Source organism: Orcinus orca, chromosome 9, assembly GCF_937001465.1.
Source record: "Orcinus orca chromosome 9, mOrcOrc1.1, whole genome shotgun sequence".
NCBI classification, from domain to species: Eukaryota; Metazoa; Chordata; class Mammalia; order Artiodactyla; family Delphinidae; genus Orcinus; species Orcinus orca.
The window spans coordinates 71,303,815-71,326,009 of NC_064567.1; the positions used below are offsets into that span (position 1 = coordinate 71,303,815).

The 22,195-nt window shown below is 37.8% G+C and overlaps 1 protein-coding gene across 1 annotated transcript in view; it reads left to right on the top strand.

Annotated features, from left to right (window-relative positions):
- The window catches only part of LOC125960275 (histone deacetylase 9-like), a 253,045-nt gene that overhangs the window by 211,583 nt on the left and 19,267 nt on the right, over positions 1-22,195 (top strand). Inside the window, exon 9 of the mRNA XM_049714694.1 lies at positions 12,794-12,941. Coding sequence (XP_049570651.1) covers positions 12,794-12,941 — 148 coding nt within the window. The remainder of the gene's footprint in view (positions 1-12,793; positions 12,942-22,195) is intronic.

A 22,195-nucleotide genomic window follows, 5' to 3' on the forward strand; every position in this document is an offset into this window, starting at 1 on the left:
AATATTTATATCAGTATGGACTCATGTATATTTATTCTATAGGTTATAATCCAATACTATCATTATTTATTTTGTTGTTGAAATTGTTCAAGCTCTGATTATTCAGAGCTCTTTCAGGATGGCTCCTATGTCCTTTTGACTTGGCTTCAGACAAATACAGTGTAACATTCCAATCTCCCAGAGTCTTTGAATCCCTTCCTCTTCATTAAACCAAGGTAGGTCTGATGTTTCTAAATCACTTCCTGTGGGCCACCTTTCGGTCCATGTTTTAGCCAACCAAACAAATGAAGTTAGAACCCTTCTTAACTCTTCTAGCTGCAGCATTAAATGCAGCATCTCTGCTTAGTGGGCCCATCATCCTCTACCTTTCACCCTACATATTCTTTTCTTAAGTATATAATATGGATAAGTTGTTTCAACCCTCTTTACTTCAGTTTTCTCAACTATAAAATAAAGAAAATGAGATTATCTTACAAGGTGGTTTTGAATTTTTATGAAATTACATATAGAGCACATTTTCATAGGCAATTAATAAATATTTCTTATCATTTTACTTATCGTTGTTTTCGTCCCAGACCATAGCTTCATAGTCACCTCTACGTGAATAACTCCAAAATTTCTATCTTCAGCTCAGACCGCAGACCTGAGTTCCAGATGTTTCCTAAACTTCTAGCTCAGCATCTTCCCCTAGATGTTGCAAAGGCATGTCTAGTCAACATGCCCAAAGCCAGTCATTATTTTTGCCCCAAACCTCAACCTCTTCCATGTTTATTGGTCCAAGTAAATGGCACCACTATCCTTCCAGTTTCGCTGGAGAGGAATCTAGGAGTTATCCTTCTTGTTGTTCTTTCCATTTCTGTCTACATCCAATCCATTACCCCATCCTGTTTGTTGTACTCCTTAAACATTTCATTTATCCAACCAATTATTTCTGTTCCCATGGCCACTGTCCCAAATCAGGCTTCCATCATCTTTCTACTGTACCATTTCTATATCCTACAAAGTGGTCTCCAACATCCAATTTTGGTTTCTCCATTTTTGTTTCTCTAACGTGCTGCCAGAGTGATCTTTTACAAAATAAGGCATATTCGTCTCCCTACCTCCTTGCTTTGAACCAGAGGTCAGCAAATTTTTTTCTGTACAATACTAGAGAGTAATTATATGAGGCTTTGTGTTTCAACTGCCTAACTCTTCCATTGTAGCAAGGAAGTGGCCATAGCCAGTGTGTAATGAACATGGCTGTTTTCAATGAAACTTTATTTACAAAAAAAGGATGTGGGTCTGTGCCTTTATTCCCGTCTTAACCCTAGGTTCTTCATGACCTTTTTTTAATTTGTTTTTTCTTAGATTCCATATATATGTGGACTTGAGGATATGGGGAGGGGAACGGGTAAGCTGTGACAAAATGAGAGAGTGGCATGGACATATATACACTACCAAACGTAATATAGATAGCTAGTGGGAAGCAGCCACATAGCACAGGGAGATCAGCTCGGTGCTTTGTGACCACCTAGAGGGGTGGGATAGGGAGGGTGGGAGGGAGGGAGACACAGGAGGGAAGAGATATGGGAACATATATATATGTATAACTGATTCACTTTGTTATAAAGCAGAAACTAACACACCATTGTAAAGCAATTATACTCCAATAAAGATGTTAAAAAAAAGGGTGTGCGACCAATTTGGTTTCTGAAAAAGGAAAAATCTGAAACAAGTGGTATCTGGATGTGATGTTAAAATACCAGACATCAACCAAAACACCAATTGTAAAGGACACCTAAATTTCTGGCCCGGGAGATGGAGGGAGAAATAGTCAACATTTCTGCCACCTGATGCACCAAACAGGTATGCTGTAGCCACAGCTTGTGACATGCATGAAGTCACCAAGCTGTCAGAAGGTGCGGTTGGGAGGAACATGGGGAATCAGAGGTTAGGAATAGATAAAATGTGTTCAAGAAATAGAGAGGGAGCAGAGTTTAGTGCTCAATTGTTGTTTCCCAAGAAGGCTGATAATGAACATGTAACTTTGCACAAAATGTTTATCAGTATTGATCTTTCGTCATGGGGATATAGTGATGAGTGACAAGAACACTGAAGACACAATGATGTTGAATCAGTAGTAGTATCTACTTTAAAATATAGTCATTATTAAAAACAAAACAAAAATAAAAACTAAGGCCACAGGGGACAATTTAACAAGTGCAGTTGCAGAAGGTGCATTTAGGTATTACTTATGAAGCATGGATTTTTATTTAGATAAAATGACTATGCATTTAGTTTTTATTTTAATTTTTTAATGAGTTTTCAATTTCAAGCGTTTTTTTTTTTTTTTCCCCCAGCTCCAAAGTGAGGTAATAGTTGTTATTTGTTGACTCCGCTAGAAGAATATCTTGGTTAAAGATGCAGTGTCCTTAGGATGCTACAAACAGAAAAATCAGTTAATTCAAATAACGGTTTGATATTTTTCATTCAATTCATGGAATTAAAGTTTTTGGAAATAAATCTGTGAAAAAAAAAACTTAGTGCATTACTATGAATGCTGTTATAAATTACAGTGAAAATCTAACACTGACAATATAATCTTTTGATTTCATATTAATATGAAAATTTAAATTTTGCTGGAGCATAGCTTAATCTTAAAGAACAGAAATGCATTTGGCATTGATTACATAGTACCAAATTCCTTAACTTTTTATAAATAATAAAATATAATTATAAGTTTAATAAAAATGTATTTTTAAATCCCTAAAAACAAAACCCAATAAGCTTGATATTCTATCAATGAAAGTTTATGGTGTTGTTCTCAAAATTTTAAATAATTTTTTATAAACACAGGGTAAAATACAATTCAATGAAATACGAAGTTCTTAAAATACAAATGATATTGATGACAAAGAAACACATTCAGCATGGCAGTACAAAATTTCTCTCTTTGCTGCCCATTATCAACCATACTTTAGAAATGTTTGAAATGACTATTCTGCAGTAATACTGAACTATTTTGTAAGTCAGTTTTCTGAACTTTGATTACATCTTTCTAATCATTTAGAATTCACTAATCAAAATATTCAGTAAATGGCCCTCTGAACTCACATATGAAGGAATAACTACTATAGGAATTGCCTGTTGATCAGAAATAAAAGTAAACTAGGAAAAACACACATATGAAACTTTTTAACATTTATTTTATTGATGTATAGTTGATTTACAATGTTGTGTTAATTTCTGCTCTACAGCGAAGTGATTCAGTTATACACATAGACATTATTTTTCATATTCCTTTCTATTGTGGTTTATCACAGGCTATTGAATATAGTTCTCTGCGCTATACAGTAGGACCTTGTAGCTTATCCATTCTATATATAATAGTTTGCATCTGCTAATCCCAAATTCCCAATCCATTCCTCCCCCCACCACCCTTGGCAACCATAAGTCTCTTCTCTATATCTGTGAGTCTGTTTCTGTTTCACAGATAAGTTCATTTGTGTCATATTTTAGATTCCACATATAAGTGATATCATATGGGATTTGTCTTTCTCTTTCTGACTTAACTTCAGTTAGTATAATAATCTCTAGGTCCATCCATGTTGCTGCAGATGGCATTATTTCATTCTTTTTTATGGTTGATTAGTATTCCATTATATATATGTACCACATCTTCTTTATCCATTCATCTGTTGATGGACATTTAGGTTGTTTTCATGTCTTGGCTATTGTGAATAGTGCTCCTATGAACATAGGGGTGCATGTTTCTTTTTTAATTATAGCTTTGTTGGGATGTATGCCCAGGAGTGGGATTGCTGGATCATATGGCAACTCTAGTTTTTTGAGGAACCTTCATCCTGTTTTCCATAGTGGCTGCACCAGTTCACATTCCCACCAACAATGTAGGAGTGTGAAACTCTGTTTTTGGACACCGGACAGCAGGCATTGAAGGCCTGTGATCCTAGCAGGAAACAAACAAGGAAAGAGAAACAAAATGATTCCTACAATTGCTGGAGCTTACTGATAAGAGGCAAGTTCCAGGCTGCAGCATAGGGAGAGAGAATTCAAAGAGTATAGTGGTTTTTCTGAGTAGAAAATGAAGTGATCAGAGTTTGGGGGGATTGAAGTGACTAGAATTTGTGAGGCAGAATACTTGCGATAAAGTTGCTGCACAAAGAAAGAGTTCTGGGCATCTGTACAAGAGTTTCCTTAAACCACTGTCTTACTTACCTTTCCATACATGAGGTGAAACTCCACAAGGCTGGGGAACTAACCAGTGGAAAACAGTAGGTTAAACAATTCAAGGAGTTCAAACAGAACTGGGAGTAGTTTGCATTCCCACTAGCCAGAGTGGAAAGACCTTGTAATATACAAGGCATCATGTAGAGATATCAAAATGGTTTCATCTTAGTAATAGGGCTAAATTAACTTTATACTAAAGCCTGCTCTGGAGTTAGTCTAACAAAGAATACAAGCATCCTCAAAAAGTTCATACTGATTGCAAGCAATTTAACTGCATGCCCAAAGTCCAATGCTTTAAAAGAACACAGCGAAATTCAACAACCAAAAATGTTCAAATTAACAATGTCAAGCATCCAAAAGAAAATTACTAGGCATACAAGGAAGTAGGAAACTATGACCTAGAACCAGAAGACAAGTCAGTTAACAGAAACTAACTCAGTAATGCAAGGTATGATGAAATTAACAGACGAGAATGTTACTTCCAATGTAAACAGGAAAGTACAAACATACTGCAGAAAAAAATGAAAAACAGAACATGTAAATGGAAGTTTTAGAGATAGAAATAAAATATTTGATATTGAAAAATTCTGCAACCTAAAAGGATTAATGGCAGATTATAAACTACAGAAGACAAAAGAAAAAAAACAAAAACAGTTAAGCTGAAGAACAGAAACTACCCAAAGTGAAGAATAGAGAGAAAAATACTTTTAAAAAGTATATCCAGTTATATATTGGGCAACATCAGTCAGTTCAACATACCTATAAGTGGAGTCTTACGAAAGGGGGGAATATTTGAAGAAATAATGGGAAAATGTTTCATAAATTTGCTGAAAACTACAGATCCCCAGATCCAAGAAATCCAGTCATTCACCAGCAAAATAAATATGAATAAACTCACACTGAGAAACATCAAAGAAACCAGACAAAAGAAAAAGCATATTACATTCAAAGAAACAAAGATAGAGATGATAAGATAAAAAAATGATAAGAAATTTTTTGTTTTGGCCGCACAGCGCAGGATCTTAGTTCCGTGACCAGGGATCGAACCTGTGCCCCCTGCAGTGGAAGTGTGGAGTCCTAACCACGGGACCACCAGGGAATTCCAATAAAGAAATCTTTTGAATCTCAAAAGTATTATGTTAAGTGAAAGATATTAAAGACTACATAGGGGCTTCCCTGGTGGCGCAGCGATTGAGAGTCCGCCTGCCGATGCAGGGGACACAGGTTCGTGCCCCGGTCCGGGAAGATCCCACATGCCGCGGAGTGGCTGGGCCCGTGAGCCATGGCCGCTGAGCCTGCGCGTCCGGCGCCTGTGCTCCACAACGGGAGAGGCCACAACAGTGAGAGGCCCGCGTACCGAAAAAAAAAAAAAAAAAAAAAGACTACATAGTATATGGTTACATTTCTATGAAATTCTAGAAAAAGCGAAAGTTGTACTGTGGCAGAATTTTAGTGGTTGTCAGGGGCTAAGAAGGAGGGTAAGAAATTAATTCCAAAGGGCCAAAAGTAACTTTTTGGGTTGAAGAAAGTATTACATATTTTGATTGTTGTAGTGGTTATCATAACCTGCCCTTAAAGTTGGTAAATTTTATTGACTGTATACACTATACCTCAATGAAGCTGATAAAAAATAGTCATGAAATGAAGCAAAAATATAACCTTTGGAACTTTTAAAGGACTACAATTACAGGAAATAGTATTTGCAAAAAGGAAAACATTTAAATTGATCCCTACAAAAGCAAAGGAATAAATGAACAAACTGAAGGATAAGAACTCAAACCATGTACAAGATTTGATTTTGAAAATCTGTAACTAGGCTTTCAAAGATATATATTTGTTGATAGAATCATTGATAAAACTATTCTCAGGGCTTCCTTGGTGGCTCAGCGGTTGAGAGTCCGCCTGCCGACGCAGGGGACACGGGTTCGTGCCCCGGTCCGGGAAGATCCCACATGCCGCGGAGCGGCTGGGCCCGTGAGCCATGGCCGCTGAGCCTGCACGTCCGGAGCCTGTGCTCCGCAACGGGAGAGACCACAACAGTGAGAGGCCGGCGTACCGCAAAAAAAAAAAAAAAACCAAAAAACTATTCTTAGTTAGATAAACATATTCTGTTCTGGAATGTAATGAAATTTAAGAAGTCTCATGATTTTGCAGCATCTAAATTTGGTAAATAAAATTTGAAGTTATAAACGGAGAAAACTTTTTTGATAAGTTCAGCTTACATAAAATATTTGCCAAAGGTATTCTGAAAGGAGGAACAAGACAGTAGTCATGAAAATATTTGGTATGAAATACTCATTTCAATATTTTGAAAATTGGAAGTGAAAATATTTCACATTTAGCAGATATTGTTCTGAGCTTACCAGATCGCACTGCACTGGTAGAGACAGTATTTGTCAACCAAAAATATTATAGTCTCTCAAGAAGAGTAAATTAAAGATGCCACAATTTAAAATTTATTAACTCTAAAATTCTGCTTTGAAGATTTCAGGCAATTTTATGAAACAGTCTAAAATATTCAGACCACGTTGAAACGGAAAAATACCAGTGATAACTCTGTCAGTGAGATATATGACCACAAAACTGATTAACATGTGAACGTTTACCAAAAATCATAATACTGTTTGTCATTTTCTAATGTTTAGATAATATTTTGAAAGTTGGTTACTATGCTTTGGCATACATGAATTGTGCTATTTCTATATTTTAGAATTAATAATAATTAGTTGTGACAATTTTTGAATAGTACTATTTTATAGGCCCACTATAATTTGTCAACTAATAAGTAAATAGTTCTATAACATATAATTTTTATTTTTAGCCCCATTTTCGCCTCAAAATTGCCCCAACATGAATGAAAAATTACCTTATCACTCTATTTATACACCAGTTTCCAATATATCTTTATTTTTGCATATATACAGTGCTTAGGATCCCAAGAAAGTCCTCCATTTAGCTAAGAAATACATCCTTTTTTAAAATATATTTATTTGTTTAGTTATTTATTTAGTTTTAGCTGCATTGGGTCTTCATTGCTGCACGTGGGCTTTCTCTAGTTGCAGCGAGCAGGGGCTACTCTTTGTTGCGGTGCGCGGGCTTCTCATTGCGGTGGCTTCTCTTGTTGCAGAGCACAGGCTCTAGGCGCGTGGGCATCAGTAGTTGTGGCTCGCAGGCTCAGTAGTTGTGGCTTGCGGGCTCTAGAGCGCAGGCTCAGTAGTTGTGGCACACGGGCTTAGTTGCTCCGCGGCATGTGGCATCTTCTGGGACCAGGGCTCGAACCCGTGTCCCCTGCATGGGCAGGCAGATTCTTAACCAGTGCGCCACCAGGGAAGCTCCAGAAATATATCTTAATGAACCTGAAAGAGACCACATTGTGAAACTCCTCGGCTGCCAGTGGGAGCATTTACTCTTCTCTGAGGATTTAGTATTCTGAAATGGGAGCAAAATTACCAGACTTGTGTTTTAGAAGGACTGTCATAGCAATGTGGGTGATAGATTGCATGAGAATAGACAGGAAAAATGCAGAAAAGCATTTCTCTTTAAAAAGAGCTAACAAGCTCTGAGCTCTGGAGAATCCATGAACATAGGCCCCTTGTACGTCCCACAGGTGTTAATAATCTCTAAGGTTGAAGGGATAGGAAGAAGTTTCGGTCAGTGCCAGCTTCTTTTCCTATGGGAACATGGTACATAATGACAAAAGAGGACATCATTCAAGCGGCAAGAACAAATTTGAGAAGTGACTCCAAGGCTCCCAATGATGATGGAAGGGGGAGGTTGTGGGGTCAGGAGGTTTTCAGAGTCTCAAAGGGCTTTGGTTGGGAAAACGTTTGGTGGATAGGTTATTGCTAACACAGGCCTTCATGTGTCAACAAGTACCTCTTTTTCCAAATTGATCATTATCAAGAAAAACCTGGTTTATGCTGAAGTCTGATTATACAGTTACCTGCAACATGTCCTTTCATGGCTCCTATCTGACCCAGCGACACTCCATCTGTGTCCCCCACTTCTAACTCTTGACTGTCTGCATTCTGTTATCTAGTTTTTACCTTTTAGATTCATTCTTTGCTTCACCTCTACAGACAAAATACAAATGCAGAACAATGAAAGCCAAATAATTCCCCCCCAGAAGTGCTGAGAAGTGGGAAGATTTATGCAATGGGAAAAATGAATAAAGATAGAGGATATGATCAAAGAGGGAGTGTGTGTGTCCAGGTTTAATGGAAAACCCCTCTCTTCTGCCAGTTTTGTTGCCTTAGGAGAGCAACACAGTGGTGGCTGTTACTAGTATTCTACTTTATGAATAGCAGCTCCTGAAAACTCTGGCAGTACACCTTACTTCATTTGTCTAACTTGCTAATGGGGCTATTATTCTCATGCCAACAGATAGGATTTTTCTTGCACATATGTTTCTTTAGAGGGAAAAAAAAATACCCATCACATGAAAATATAACCCATAAACTGTAGGGTTTGAACTGGCTGCATATTGCACAGTCTTGCTATACCTACTTCCATTTTAATTATTCTTCTTTACAAATAGAGATAGTGGCCTATAAATGCATTATTAATGTAGAATATTTCCCTTGTTTTTATAGGCTTTGCTAAAAGCCATGTTGAATTTAAAGTCTTGGGTTATTTCTGAGTGAAGAACCTCATACACTTGGATAAAAACCAACTTCTAACATTTAATCTTAGCAGGTTATTTTATACACATTAACTTTTATTGAAAAGGTCTCAGCTATTTAAAATCCGTCTCACTACTCACAGGCATAAAGGCTGAACTTTGAAGAATCATTGTCAGTCATTCTGCTGAATGATTCTCATTAATGATTGTCCTTCTGTCCTGATTGTGTTTGAGGAGTAAAGATGTTTCTTGAGGAAGAAGTAGAATTCTTGAAAATTGAAGCTCTTGGTTATTCTAGATGTGCCATATTATCTAAAAGTAAGTTGTCCACTGACCTCTTCAAGTGTTCATAGGCTCACAGAAAACTAAGATTTTCTGCCATAACAAATTTATTCTAATATCCAAGAGTGATATATGACATCAGAAGAATAACAATCATTGAGAATTAGAGCAGGAAGAGACCTTTCCTTATCATCAATCCCACCACTATCATTTTATAAATGTGGACACTGTGCTCCAGTGATCCAAATGATTTCTCTGGGTCTAGGATGGGGTCCCGATTTATAAATCTCGACTCCCAGGGCTCCCTTTAGAGCCCGAAATACTCAGAGAAAAATTTTGCACGGGTAGCTTGGTCAAAAGATATTCTGGTGACTCTGGGCAACTCCTGGCTGTAATGGCATGAAACGGGCCTCTGATTCTCTTCTCAGTTAGATACCTGGCTTAAAGAAAGCGATCCATGTGGACTATAGGACCTCTAGCGATACAAGTCTGTGATGGACAACCCTACAGGCTTCAGAAACTTGGGGTAGGCGCCACAGGTTCAAAGAGCACTGTGCCTAATGGTGCCTTCAGCTAGGTGGTGAGAAACACATCACTTTAAAAAGGGATACTCTTCAATGAGCACTTGTCTCCAGTTTCATGATAGCTTCATCAGTGAAGCAACGAGGTACTTGCAATAGACTATGAGAAATGAAGGTAATGAGAAGTGAAGAGTAGAAAGAACTAGTCTCAACGTGGTTGTCTCACTAGGTGCAATAAACCCATGCCATAAAGTCAGTAAAAGGTAGATCAGCTGAGTCACATATCTAAGGAGCAAGGGTAATTTGTTGTTACCAAAGACGATTTCTTTGGTAAAGGGAAGAAAATATATATATATATATATATATATATATATAAAATTGTTTTGCCATGTGCATAATTCTTTTAAGTTGAGATTTTCCTATATTGAGTCTATTTTTGTATTTTTAGGGGTAGTGGGAGGGTGGTAGAGAAGGACTAAATAAAGGAGGACAGCTGATTACAGAGGAAGAAACATTTTCGGAGTCAAGCAGTCCTGGGTGAGGATTTCAGCTCCTCTGCTTTTTAGCCATGTGACCTTAGAGAAAAATTACCTAACACTGCCTACACAGTTGTCATGAGGAGTAAATAAAATTATAAATGTCATGAGGAGTAAATAAAATTATAAATGTGAAAACACCTAGCACAGTCCTTGGCACATATTGGAAGCTCAGTAACATGAGTTTCTCTTTCCTGTAATTTGTAACATAATTTAACCCACAAAACCACCTGTTGTTTACCTGTCAGAGGCCTGATATTAGTCACTCTAGAAAAAAAGGAAATGATGACTTCTAGAATCACCTGCTCTGTGAATATCACGTGCTAAAATAACAATTAATAATAATACTTTGTGAAACTCATTACATCTGAAGGCATTTACAGATAGAATATGACATTTCCAACTTGGGTAAGATGATAATGACATTGTGATATAGAGAAATTAGGGTCTTGGAATGGAACTGTCAATTCAGAATTATCTTTCAAAGCTGAGAGAGGTAGGAGGCTATTAAAGAATAAGACAAGACGCATTTCCATTGCTCACCTCCTAAACCTCTCTTTAGTCCATCTCTTCATTTCTATTCTGTCACTTACTTTTGGTTTAGACATCATCATTTCCTGCCTGGATGTTTGCCAGGAGGTGAAATTGGTTTTCCTGCCACCACTCTCACCACCTACTAATCCATCATCCGTAATCTCTCCAGAAGGATCTCTGAAAAATTTAAACCTGATTCTCTGCCTCTTCTGTTTAAAATGGCCCGTCATCACCCACAGGTTGAAAGCCAAGATCACTGGCATGCTATTCAAGATTGTGTGTTAATTAGCCCATGCCTACACCATAGCAGTCTCTTGCATTACATTCCATACTGCTTACATTCCACTTGTGCCTAGCAGTGGACTTTGTACCCCAGTGAACAACAGAGACTTGAGTATCTGCACATTTGTGTGCATTATTTCCTCTTCTAGGGATACCTCATCACCACCATCTTCCTCTGTTTCAGCTTGACTAACTTCTGATGGTCTTTCAAATACTTGGTCAGGTGTTATTTTTTCTGGCAAGTGTTCTCTTGCCTTCTTGGCATCAAAAGTATATGTTCTTCTTATTTCCTCTTAGGATCACATGGGCCTTCTCCATACAGAATTGTCATTGTTTGTTAACTAAAAGGGCTTTCTTAACTAGACCATGAATTTCTTGGTGTCAGGGAAGCATCTTTGTGTCCTCAACATCCGGCACAGCCTTGGCTTTCAGAAAATGTTACTTTGTGGGTTCATTCAGTTAGAACTGGTATCATTTGGTCCAAATTAAAAGCTTTATGATTCTGACTTTGGCCAGACTAGGTGATCACAGCAAGTAAAGTAGTAGTAGTAGACAACTATGCCAGAAGGTTCTGTCGACATGGGGAGTGGATGGGAGACTGGGTCTCCTCCCCTAACATGACATGACATCCATTCCTTTGTGAAGCAGTAAGATAAGGAGAGGCCAATCACGAAATGTTACTTATAGCTGGAAGGAATTTGAGGCCATCCCACTGTTTCTGAGAAGCAAAAATAAAGTGCCAAAGAGCCCTGCCAGCATAGGATGGTTAGTGGCAGAGCTGGGTCTAGAACTGGGTTATCTTACTCCCCAATCCAGTATTCACCCATTTGTCTTTTCTACTCTAGCATAACTTTATTTTAATTTGGGGGTGGGGTGGAAGTAAGCTACTTTGCGTGCCAGCTTCCCTCTTAACTGGTCAGGCTGCCGAGATACTGCTTACCTGGTGAGTCATGTCAGCACCTAGGGAGACTCTCCTGCTTTGATACGGGGCTATTCAACGCTTCACAAAAAAATAACTTAGGGGCTGCAAAAAGGCTGTTGACTCTGCTCTTTCTTATTTATCCCACTGGCATGTTCTCATGAAATTACCTCCTATTTTCCTCTCATTCTCCTTCCCCGCCTCAAAAAAAGAAACATCCGTATAATTGGATCCGTATAACTTATGGAAGGGCTCCAACATCAGCCAATGCATATATTAAGGTTTTAAATCAATTATTGTTCTAGTACACACCCCGGGGTTGAGAAAGAAAGAACATCCAGGACTAACAAACCTGATTGTTCTGGCAAAGTTGCCATTCGATTCATGCTGGCATTTCTGGGCTTTTCTTTTCCTTTAATATTCCAACCTCATTAAAAAAAAAAAAAAAAAGTTAATGGCTCAAGTAGCAATTTTTAACATTACTGGTTCATTCAGTTTCTCCATAAGACTTCTACCTCCCAGTCTCTTGAGGATTACCCAGAGGGCATGATGCCCAGAGTTTGCTTACCTAGTTGCAGAGACAGCTGTCAGTCTGATAGTGAGTTCATTAGACTGTGGATTATTCCTCACTTTATTAACTTCTGAGCAAGGGAGAGACTCAGGCTTGGCAATATGAGCACTTCACAACTTGGCATTCCAGATTGAGAAAAACACTTAATCACAACAGTTAAGAAATTAAATTACAACTGTGTATAACATTGTGAATTTTAACCTAACAATTACTCTGAGTTAGACCTATACAAGTTTCTGATTAACACTGTTGAACTAAAATTCCTATAACATATGATGCATGGGTCTTTGTGTTTTTTAGGCAAGTACTGGAAGTCGGTAAGGACGGTGAGTGTGCCGAGGGGCTGCGCTCTGGCTGGGGCGCAGTTGCAAGAGGAGACGGAGACCGTTTCTGCCCTGGCCTCCCTGACGGTGGATGTGGAACAGCCCTTTGCTCGAGAAGACAACAGGTATGAATGCAACATGGGGGGAATCATCAGAGTCAGTAACATCCAGGCTCATCATTAGCGTTTGTGAGCCTCTCTCTAGGCTCTCCTTCTCCGGTCTCCTCCACTTCCACTTCTGCGAAGCCACAGATGCCACAGCACATGCTGTCGGCTGTCAGGAATTCATGTGTTTCATTCTTCATGAGAAACACAGAGGTGGGGCATGTTGTTACAGTTCACAGAGAAATAGAGTGATGAGATAGATGGTCCTTGTTGGATAATTTAGTACAGATCATTATGGAGAAAGCTTCTTGTGGGCTTAACTTCTTTCCTTAGTTATCTCTATTCTTCAAGATGTTCTTTTTCTTTCTCTCATCATTTCGAAGTTACTGATATAACAGAGGGGAAAAAGGAGAGCAGAAGCTGGAGGTATGGCTTGTCAGTTGGGTAGCCTTATATGACTGTCCGTGAGGTACAACTACTCGATAAAGGTGAAAGTCACGTTCCAAGAAGATGGGAGTGTGTATAAAGGAATGTGTGGATGTGGGTCTGATTTTATTTTACTTTATGATAAGAAGGAGTTGATTTTAATTAGTCTTCATATGAATAGCTTTCAGGAAAAGAAAAAAAAAACATAAAGATAACCAAAGATTGAGTTTGCTTCTTCTCCTTTTAAGAAATGTTTGTTAGTTTGTACATTTTGCTGTTCAACAGACAGTGCTACATTCAGGATTTCTTTTTACTATGACCAAAACCACCCCAAATGTACAGACAGTGACATTGGTGCTCTCTGTGGATGACTTCAAAGTCACATTTCTTCAATTTAAAAATGAATAGGTGAGCTTGCACTAAAGCTCTGCCAGCTTGCACTTTTAAATTGCTTCTGAGAATGAAATCGAACTCCCTCCGTCAATAACATCACCATTAATTACACAGATCCTGCTACTAGTACATAGGTTGGCAATTTTCCCAAGAATGCACAAATATGAACAGTTTTAGTTTTTCTTGCTTTTACTGGGTGTTCAGAGTTTAATGGATTTAACATCTTGCTTTGGTCAAAAGCAGGAGATACATTGAATAAGAGATTTCATTTTTATGCAATTGTTTTTCCTAACTATAACCACTTAAAAAGAAGATTACCAGTAGGAGAAAAAAAAGTTGTACAATATTGTATTAAAAGATATCTTCATATGGGCATCTGGAGCATAAGGGTAAACTTACTTTACATCTTTGATAATATGAACTAACCCCCTGCTGTTCCCAGCTAAGAACCAAACCAAGTTCATAATCCAAAGGTGTTGCAGTTATTCCCAAGGCCAAATACAGTTAGTTGTCTGTCATTTGAGGGCTGTAAAACTAAGGAAACTAACATCTGTTAGTGTTGGATATAAAAGGAGCGTAGCTATTCTTTAGAATTCATTTAGTATAGAGAAACGAAGCTAAATTCCAGCCTGAGTGAAATGAATTGTAAGTAATTTTTCCCATTAAATTGCAGGGCTTAGAATAATAAAGAATAATAAGTGCTGTTGTGAGCCCCACATAACATAAAAATCTCAGCACTTTGGCAGGAATTGGCTCTATAAGCATGCTTGTTTATCCTCAGGTACATAGTGTGCTTGACTCCTGATCATCTATAGGGACTTGACCCTGGCTTCAGTTCACTGTGACTTTTAAGCTTCATCTGATGGCAGAGAAAGAATGGGAATGGGAATGTTTTGATGTACAGGGAAACAGTTGAAGCTTGTGGCCTGGATTCATGTTTCTTTATCAGTTTTAGACAGGTTGTATCTATTTTGATTGATTTTTCTTATGGGAAGGAAAATGGTTTTGCTTGAAGTATTTTTGGTGGCTTTGAACTCACTTTTTCAGCAGAGGAAAAGAAAAATTCTTCTAGAACTGGCTTTTGCATTTCTATTGAACCACGCATGAATTTCATCACAGAGAATCAGACAGGGAGAACCCTTAAAAGCCACAGAGCATTTATTCTTTAAAGGGGAATGCTATCAGAATTGTCCCCCAACTCAGTATAGGAAAGATGGCTTTCACAATGAGGTAAAGAGGTAGAAATGTTCTTAGGCCTTTGTTAAGAATGCAGTGTTATAAGTACACAGGAAATTGAAAAATTAGAAAAATCAGAGAACTAAATGGATGGAAAAGGGTGAAGGCAAGATTCTTTTTATAGGAAATTCTTGCCAGTTATTTTGGAGAATATATTGGTGTTTGGAGTGAGATGACTCATTTTGTACTAAGATTTTGGGTAAAGCAGCTCTTTTCCTGGCCAACTCATATCTGACTCATTTACCACTAGTGAATAAGGGATAAAATGCTCCTGGCTAAGAACCATTGTAAGTATTTTTTGTTCAGTTTGGGGGGGGGGGATGTGAGGGAGATGACAACACAGTGCAAACAGTCATTTCATTTTTATAACTCACTGATGGACCATGAAGAATAAATTATTAGAAAAAGGCTCGGGATTCATTTTGGGGATGATTGACTGAAGTACAGTTTTCAAAACATAATTTTCAGGTGGCAGAAGACTTGAGCAGGAACAAAATGGTGGGTCAGTTAAAAAAACAACAAAACAAAAATAAAGGACAAAAAACTACGTGGGGTCAAGTTACATGTTCAAAAAAAATAGATAGGACTAGTCACATATAGCATATTGTTTAGAAAACAGAACTGTGATCTTAGTTTCTTTCTTGATTGTCAGGAGACTGTACCTTTAAAAGATTATAGTTTGCATTGTTCAGGTATCTATTTCAAATGCTTCTACTTTGAAAAGGTCAGTTCAATATTGAGGTTTATTCTTGGATACCAGTTCGGGCTCTGCTGAAAATCAAGAAAAAGTTTTCTCTGGCAATCAAGACTTCAGAATGATCAACTCTTAAGTTACCGGGAGCATATTTACACTCTAGAATTTCTGACTCTCTCGTTTTTTAATCAAAACAAAAACTGAAAGTTAGGTTTTCAAATGTCAGTTTATTGATTACAGTGTGAGTCACATTAGATTTTCTTTAATACAAGAGGATCTGGTTGTTTCTGAATCATTTCATCTTCAACTTTTGTCAACTTTTCTCATGAATGAGATGGTTTCAGTCATTATATGACACAGAAGCATGAGAAAAATATGATTCTGAATCTGGCTGTTTCTTTAATTAACTTTTATTGGAGTATGGTTGCTTTATAATGTTGTGTTAGCCTCCACTGCACAACCATACACATGTAGATATCCCCTCCCTTTTGAACTGCCCTCCCATTTAGGTTACCACAGTGCATTAGGTAGCGTTCCCTGTGCTGTACAGTATATTCCCATTGGCTATTTTGTTTTCTGAATAACTGTCTTATTCATGAATATTTTTTAGAAGTATAATAAGGTAGAAAATCCTAAGTATCATCCGCCTTAGCTTTGAATGGTCTATCAGTAGTGTCAAGGGCATTGATAACCCCATTTTCCTGTGTCTGGAGATTTATATAGAAATATAGACCAGTCTTAAATACACATTCGTGTCTAATAGAAATACAGCTTTGTTTTCCATGCTTTAGGATTGTCTCTCCAAGGCTTCTGGAAGCTAAATGTTGCACTGATTTTTCAGGTCTCTGATTTTTCTCTCTGATACCGTTATTGTGAGCACCTGTTTATCTAAACAGGCAAACATTCCAATATAAATTTTATTCTTAATTTTCATCCAGTGTCAACAATACCTTAGTTGAAAAGTGGACTGAGATTTGGAAGCTCCTGGTAAAAGAAAGGAGCTCCTTTATCTTCTTTTCCTCTTCCTCTGGGGACCATCATTTTATCCCTGTGTTCAATGCCTAACATGTGGTCTTGGGGCATGTGTGAACTCTTAGTATGTTAGGGATTAAATCCAGTGTGTGATGTATTTCAGGGTTCCCTTCTGAACTGTTTACAAACAAGTGTTTAATTTGAAAAAAGAAACACAATGGACTAGAAGCATAAGTAAAATGAGATGCACGGTAACTTTGGCTTCCCACCATCCTCATCTTTCAGTCCTGTCTTCTTACCACTACAGAGGAAGAGTAGGTTGTGACTCTGGAATCAGCTTGCCGAGGTTCAGATCCCATCTCCATCTTAATAATTGTTGATCAGTGGCAAGTTACTTATCTCTCTGGGCTTTACTTTCTTTGTCTTTAAAATGAAGGGAAAATTTCAGAGGGTTTTGAGGATGAAATGAGACAATACATCTTAAGAATTTAACATAACACTTGACACAGAGTAAGTACTCAATATTAAGGTTGGCTTTTGTTATTTTTTTCTATCGTTTTCCCGCTTGCTCAGTTTGCTCTTTTCTTTCCCTCCATTAATACATTGTTCATCATCCAGGGATCTATAATATTAGAAATAGAGAGGCTGTACCTGGGCATCTATATGTTTAAGTGTTCATAGGTTAACTCAATAGTATAGTCATTAAAAATAAGAGATTGATAAATAATCACTAAGCAATAAATTGATTCAGTTAACTAAGCTGTGATTAGCTGACTTAAAGAACTTTCACAATACCTAATACATTGTAGGTAATAAACAAATACTTATTGAGTGAATGAGTCCAAGACAGACAACAAGACATTGTTAAAATGGTAACAGAACAATTTGTAATGATACCTGAAGTTTCTTTGTCTCCTTGTCTCTATGTACTATGTTTTCTGAGGGAATCAGTGTTTTTATCTTTCACAAGAGTTTTCAAAATGTGTATTTTACATTTTTTCTTCCATAGTACTAATCGACAGGGTCCATTTTCAGATATGTTGGCTAACCAGAATCCACAGTACTCATATCATAAAGATCGATTGACTGAGGATAAAGGTGATAAAGGTGGGAAGGGAAAGCAAAGTGTCTGAATGGAGAAAGGAATTGTCTCGGGTGAGGTGGAGGGGCTATGGGAGTGATGCTGACAGATTACAGGATTATTCCGCGACTTGCAGAATGAGGAGGGAGAAACTCCGGTTCATTTATTCTTTAAACATTTTCTGATTAGTTTTTATGTGCCAGACAAAGTGTTGGGAGTCAAGGTCACAAAGCTTCCGTGGAGTCTTCAAAATATCCACATACTTTGAGATTGTATTAGTTTTCTATTGCTATCTTAACCAAAAAATTACTTCGTGGCTCAAAATGACAAAAAAGGTCAGAAGGGTGACAAGTCTCTGGGCTAAAATATAGAGGTTGGCAAGATCTTTTCCTTTCTGGAGGCTCTAGGGAAGAAACTGTTTCCTTGCCTTTCCCAGTTTCTAGAGGCTGCCTGCATTCCTTGGTTCATGACCCCCTTCCTCTGTCTTCAAAGCCAGCAACTTTACATCTCTCTGACCTTTCTTCAGTCACATCTCTTTCTTCAGTCACATCACACCTCTCTCTGACTGAAAGACAAAAGCTAGGAAAACTGGCTTAAAACCAGGAAAGTTTCTCTGCTTGTAAGGACTCATATGATTAGATTGGACTCACCAGGATCATTTCTCTCTCTCAAGGTCCTTAACCTTAATCATATCTACAAAGTCAGTTTGGCTACACAAGGTAACATTCACAACTTCCAGGGATTAGGACATGGACATCTTTGGGGGCTGTCATTCTTCCTACCACAGGATCAGATATGAATGACCAACTATTGTAAATGATAGGTCATTTGATAGACCGAGCTCCAGAATAAAAGAAGACCTAACATAGGCCAAGAACTGGGGAACAGATCACTGAGCCAGGGTAGAAAAATGGAGGATTTCAACTAGTAAATAAGAACAAAGGCATCCAAGATACAAAAAATAGCTTGAGCAAACGATCTATTTGTTTTTAATTTTATATTGGAGTATAGTTAACAATATTGTGTTAGTTTTAGATGCACGGCAAAGTGATTCAGTTATACATATAAATTATCTATTGCTTTTCAAGCTCTTTTCCCATTTAGGTGATTACAGAATACTGAGTAGAGTTCCCTGTGCTATACAGTAGGTCCTTGTTGGTTATTTATTTTAAATATAGCAGTGTGTACATGTCATTCCCAAACTCCCAGTCTATCCCTCCCTCTGCCCCTGCTTCCCCACGCCCCCCCCCAGTAACCATAAGTTCATTCCTGAAGTATGTCTGTTTCTGTATTGTAAATTAGTTCATTTGTATCGTTTTTTAGATTCCACTATAAGTGATATCATATGATATTTGTCTTTCTGTCTGACTTACTTCACTTACTATGATAATCTCCAGGTCCATCCATGTTGCTGCAAATGGCACTATTTCATTCTTTTTTATGGCTGAGTAACATTTCATTGTATATATGTACATCTGCTTTATACATTCTTTTGTTGATGGACATTCGGTTGCTTCCATTTCTTGGCTATTGTAAATAGTGCTGCAGTGAACATTGGGGTGCATGTATCTTTTCGACATATGGTTTTCTCCAGATACATCCCCAGGAGTGGGATTGCTGGTTAACATGGTAGCTCTATTTTTAGTTTTTTAAGGAACCTCCATACTGTTCTCCATAGTGGCTGCACCAATTTACATTTCCAACAGCAGTGTAGGAAGGTTCCCTTTTCTCCACACCCTCTCCAGCATTTATTCCTTGTAGACTTTTTGATAATGGCCATACTGACTGGTGTGAGGTGATATCTTATTGTAGTTTTGATTTGTATTGCTCTAATAATTCATGATGTTGAGCATCTTTTCATGGGCCTCTTGGCCATCTGTACGTATTCTTTGGAGAAATGTCTATTTAGGTTTTCTGCCCATTTTTGGATTGGGTTGTTTGGAGGTTTTTTTGATATTGAGCCTCATGAGCTGTTTGTAAATTTTGGAGACTAATCCCTTGTCAGTCACATTGTTTGCAAATATTTTCTCCCATTCTTTGGGTTGTCTTTTCATTTTGTTTATGGTTTCCTTTGCTGTGGAAAAGCTTTTGAATTTAATTAGGCCCCATTTGTTTATTTTTGTTTTCATTTCCATTACTCTAGTAGGTGGATCAAAAAAGATCTTGCTGCGATTTATGTCAGAGTGTTCTGCCTGTGTTTTCCTGTAAGAGTTTTATAGTGTTCAGTCTTACATTTAGGTCTTTAATCCATTTTGAGTTTATTTTTGTGTATGGTGTTAAAGAATGTTCTAATTTCATTTTTTTTATACTTTTCCCAGCACCACTTATTGAAGAAACTGTCTTTCCTCAATTATATAGTCTTGCCTCCTTTGTTGTAGATTAATTGACCATAGGTACATAGTTCTGACTTGCATTTCCCTGATGATTAGAGATGTTGAGCATCTTCACATGTACCTTTTGGTCATCTATATGTCTTCTTTGGAAAAATGGCTATTCAGATCTTCTACCATTAAGGGCTATTGCGAATAAAGCTGCTATGAAGTTGTGTCATTGTGGAAAAAACACATAACATTTACCATCTGAACCATTTTTAAGTGTACAGTACAGCAGTGTTAACTATATGCCCATTGTCATGCAGCACATCTCTAGGACTTCTTTGTCTTGCAAAACTGAAACGCTATTAAACAACTTCCTTTTCCCCTCCCCCCAGCTCCTGGCAACCACCATTCTACTTTCTAAGAGTTTGAGTACTTTAGATGCATCAAATAAGTGGAATCATGCAGTATTTGCCTTTTTGTGACTGGCTTACTTCATTTGGCAGAACGTTTTTTGTCAAGGCTTATCCCTGTTGTAGCATATGACAAAATTTCTACCTTTTTTATGGCTAATATTTCATTGTATGTGTATACCACATTTCTTTATCCATTCATCTGACAATGGACATTTAGGTTGCCTCCACTTCTTGGCTATTGATGCTTCAATGACTATAAATGTGAAAGTATCTCTTCAAGATCCTATTTTGAGTTATCTTGCATATATACCCAGAAGTGGAATTTCTGGATCATATGGTAATTCTATTTTTAATTTTTGGAGGAACATAACTCTTTTATACAGGTTTTTACTTTGTGAACACAAGCACTCAGTTTTCTTTAATGTACACCGAGGAGTGGAGTTGCCAAGTTATAGGAAAGTCATATGTCTTACTTTATAAAAAAAACTTCCAAACTGCTTTCCAAAATGGCCATACCATTTTTCATTCCCACCATCAATGAATGACAGTTTTGTATCCTCACCTGCACTTTGTATAATTGGTCCTTATAGTTTTAGCCTTTCTAGTGGGTATGTAGTGATAGTCCATTGTGCTTTCAAATTTTCTCCAAAGAGCCATATTTATGTCCAGATCAGGTCTTCTTGGAACATACCCTCCCTTCATTCTGTCTGGAATACTTAGCTTGTCTTCCTTCTCTTCTCACTGACCCTTCACTGGCCTTCCCCTTGTCTTCCAACTTACCTTTTAGATCTCATATCAAATATCACTTCCTCTTCTTGGACAATTTTCACTGACCCTCAATCCCAAAATTAGATCAGGTCCATCTGTTATACTGTATTATGTCTCCCTATATTTCCAGTACCTAGAACACAGCCAGGGTGCATCACAGACACTCAGTAATTATTTCTTCAATCAGTGAAAACCTCAGTAATCCAGGGAATGCCAGCATTGGTGGAGATGTGGGGATCTGGAGCTCTCATAGCTGTAGGAAGGTAAACTATGGCAGCATTCTGAAAAGCAGTTTACTACCATTTTTAGTATACACAAAACATATAACCTGGTAATCTTGCTCCCAGGAATGTATATTGAAGACATTCTCATCTAGGGTAATTAGAAGACATGTGCTAAGAAGTTCACTACAGCTTCTTCATGGTGGGTAGACAGGAGGAGTCAAACCCAGTGTGCATTATTGGAAGAACAAATGGTTACAATGGGGTGAAGGTACACCATGAAGGAGATGACATGTAGCACTTGGCCACTACAGACTAGATAAGCATAACTGCTTACAGTGATGTTTATGTAATAACTAACTACACTACTGGGTGAGAGAAGTAAGCAACAGAAATGATACATGTGTGTATAAAGATAAAATAAAAATACATGCTCATAAAACAATAACATATAGCTTTAAAGAACACCCTATAAACAGATAACATACATAACAGGAATTAGCTCTCTGTTGCCTCCCTCTTGCGAGAGGACCGGAATCACAACTAACTGCTGAACAATCATCAACAGGAAGACACTGGAACTCACCAAAAAAGATACTCCACATCCAAAGACAAAGGAGAAGCCACAATGAGACAGCAAGAGGGGTGCAATCACAATAAAATCAAATCCAAAACTGCTGGGGGGGGGGGTGACTCACCAACTGGAGAGCACTTGTACCACAGAAGTCCACCCACTGGACTGAAAGTTCTGAG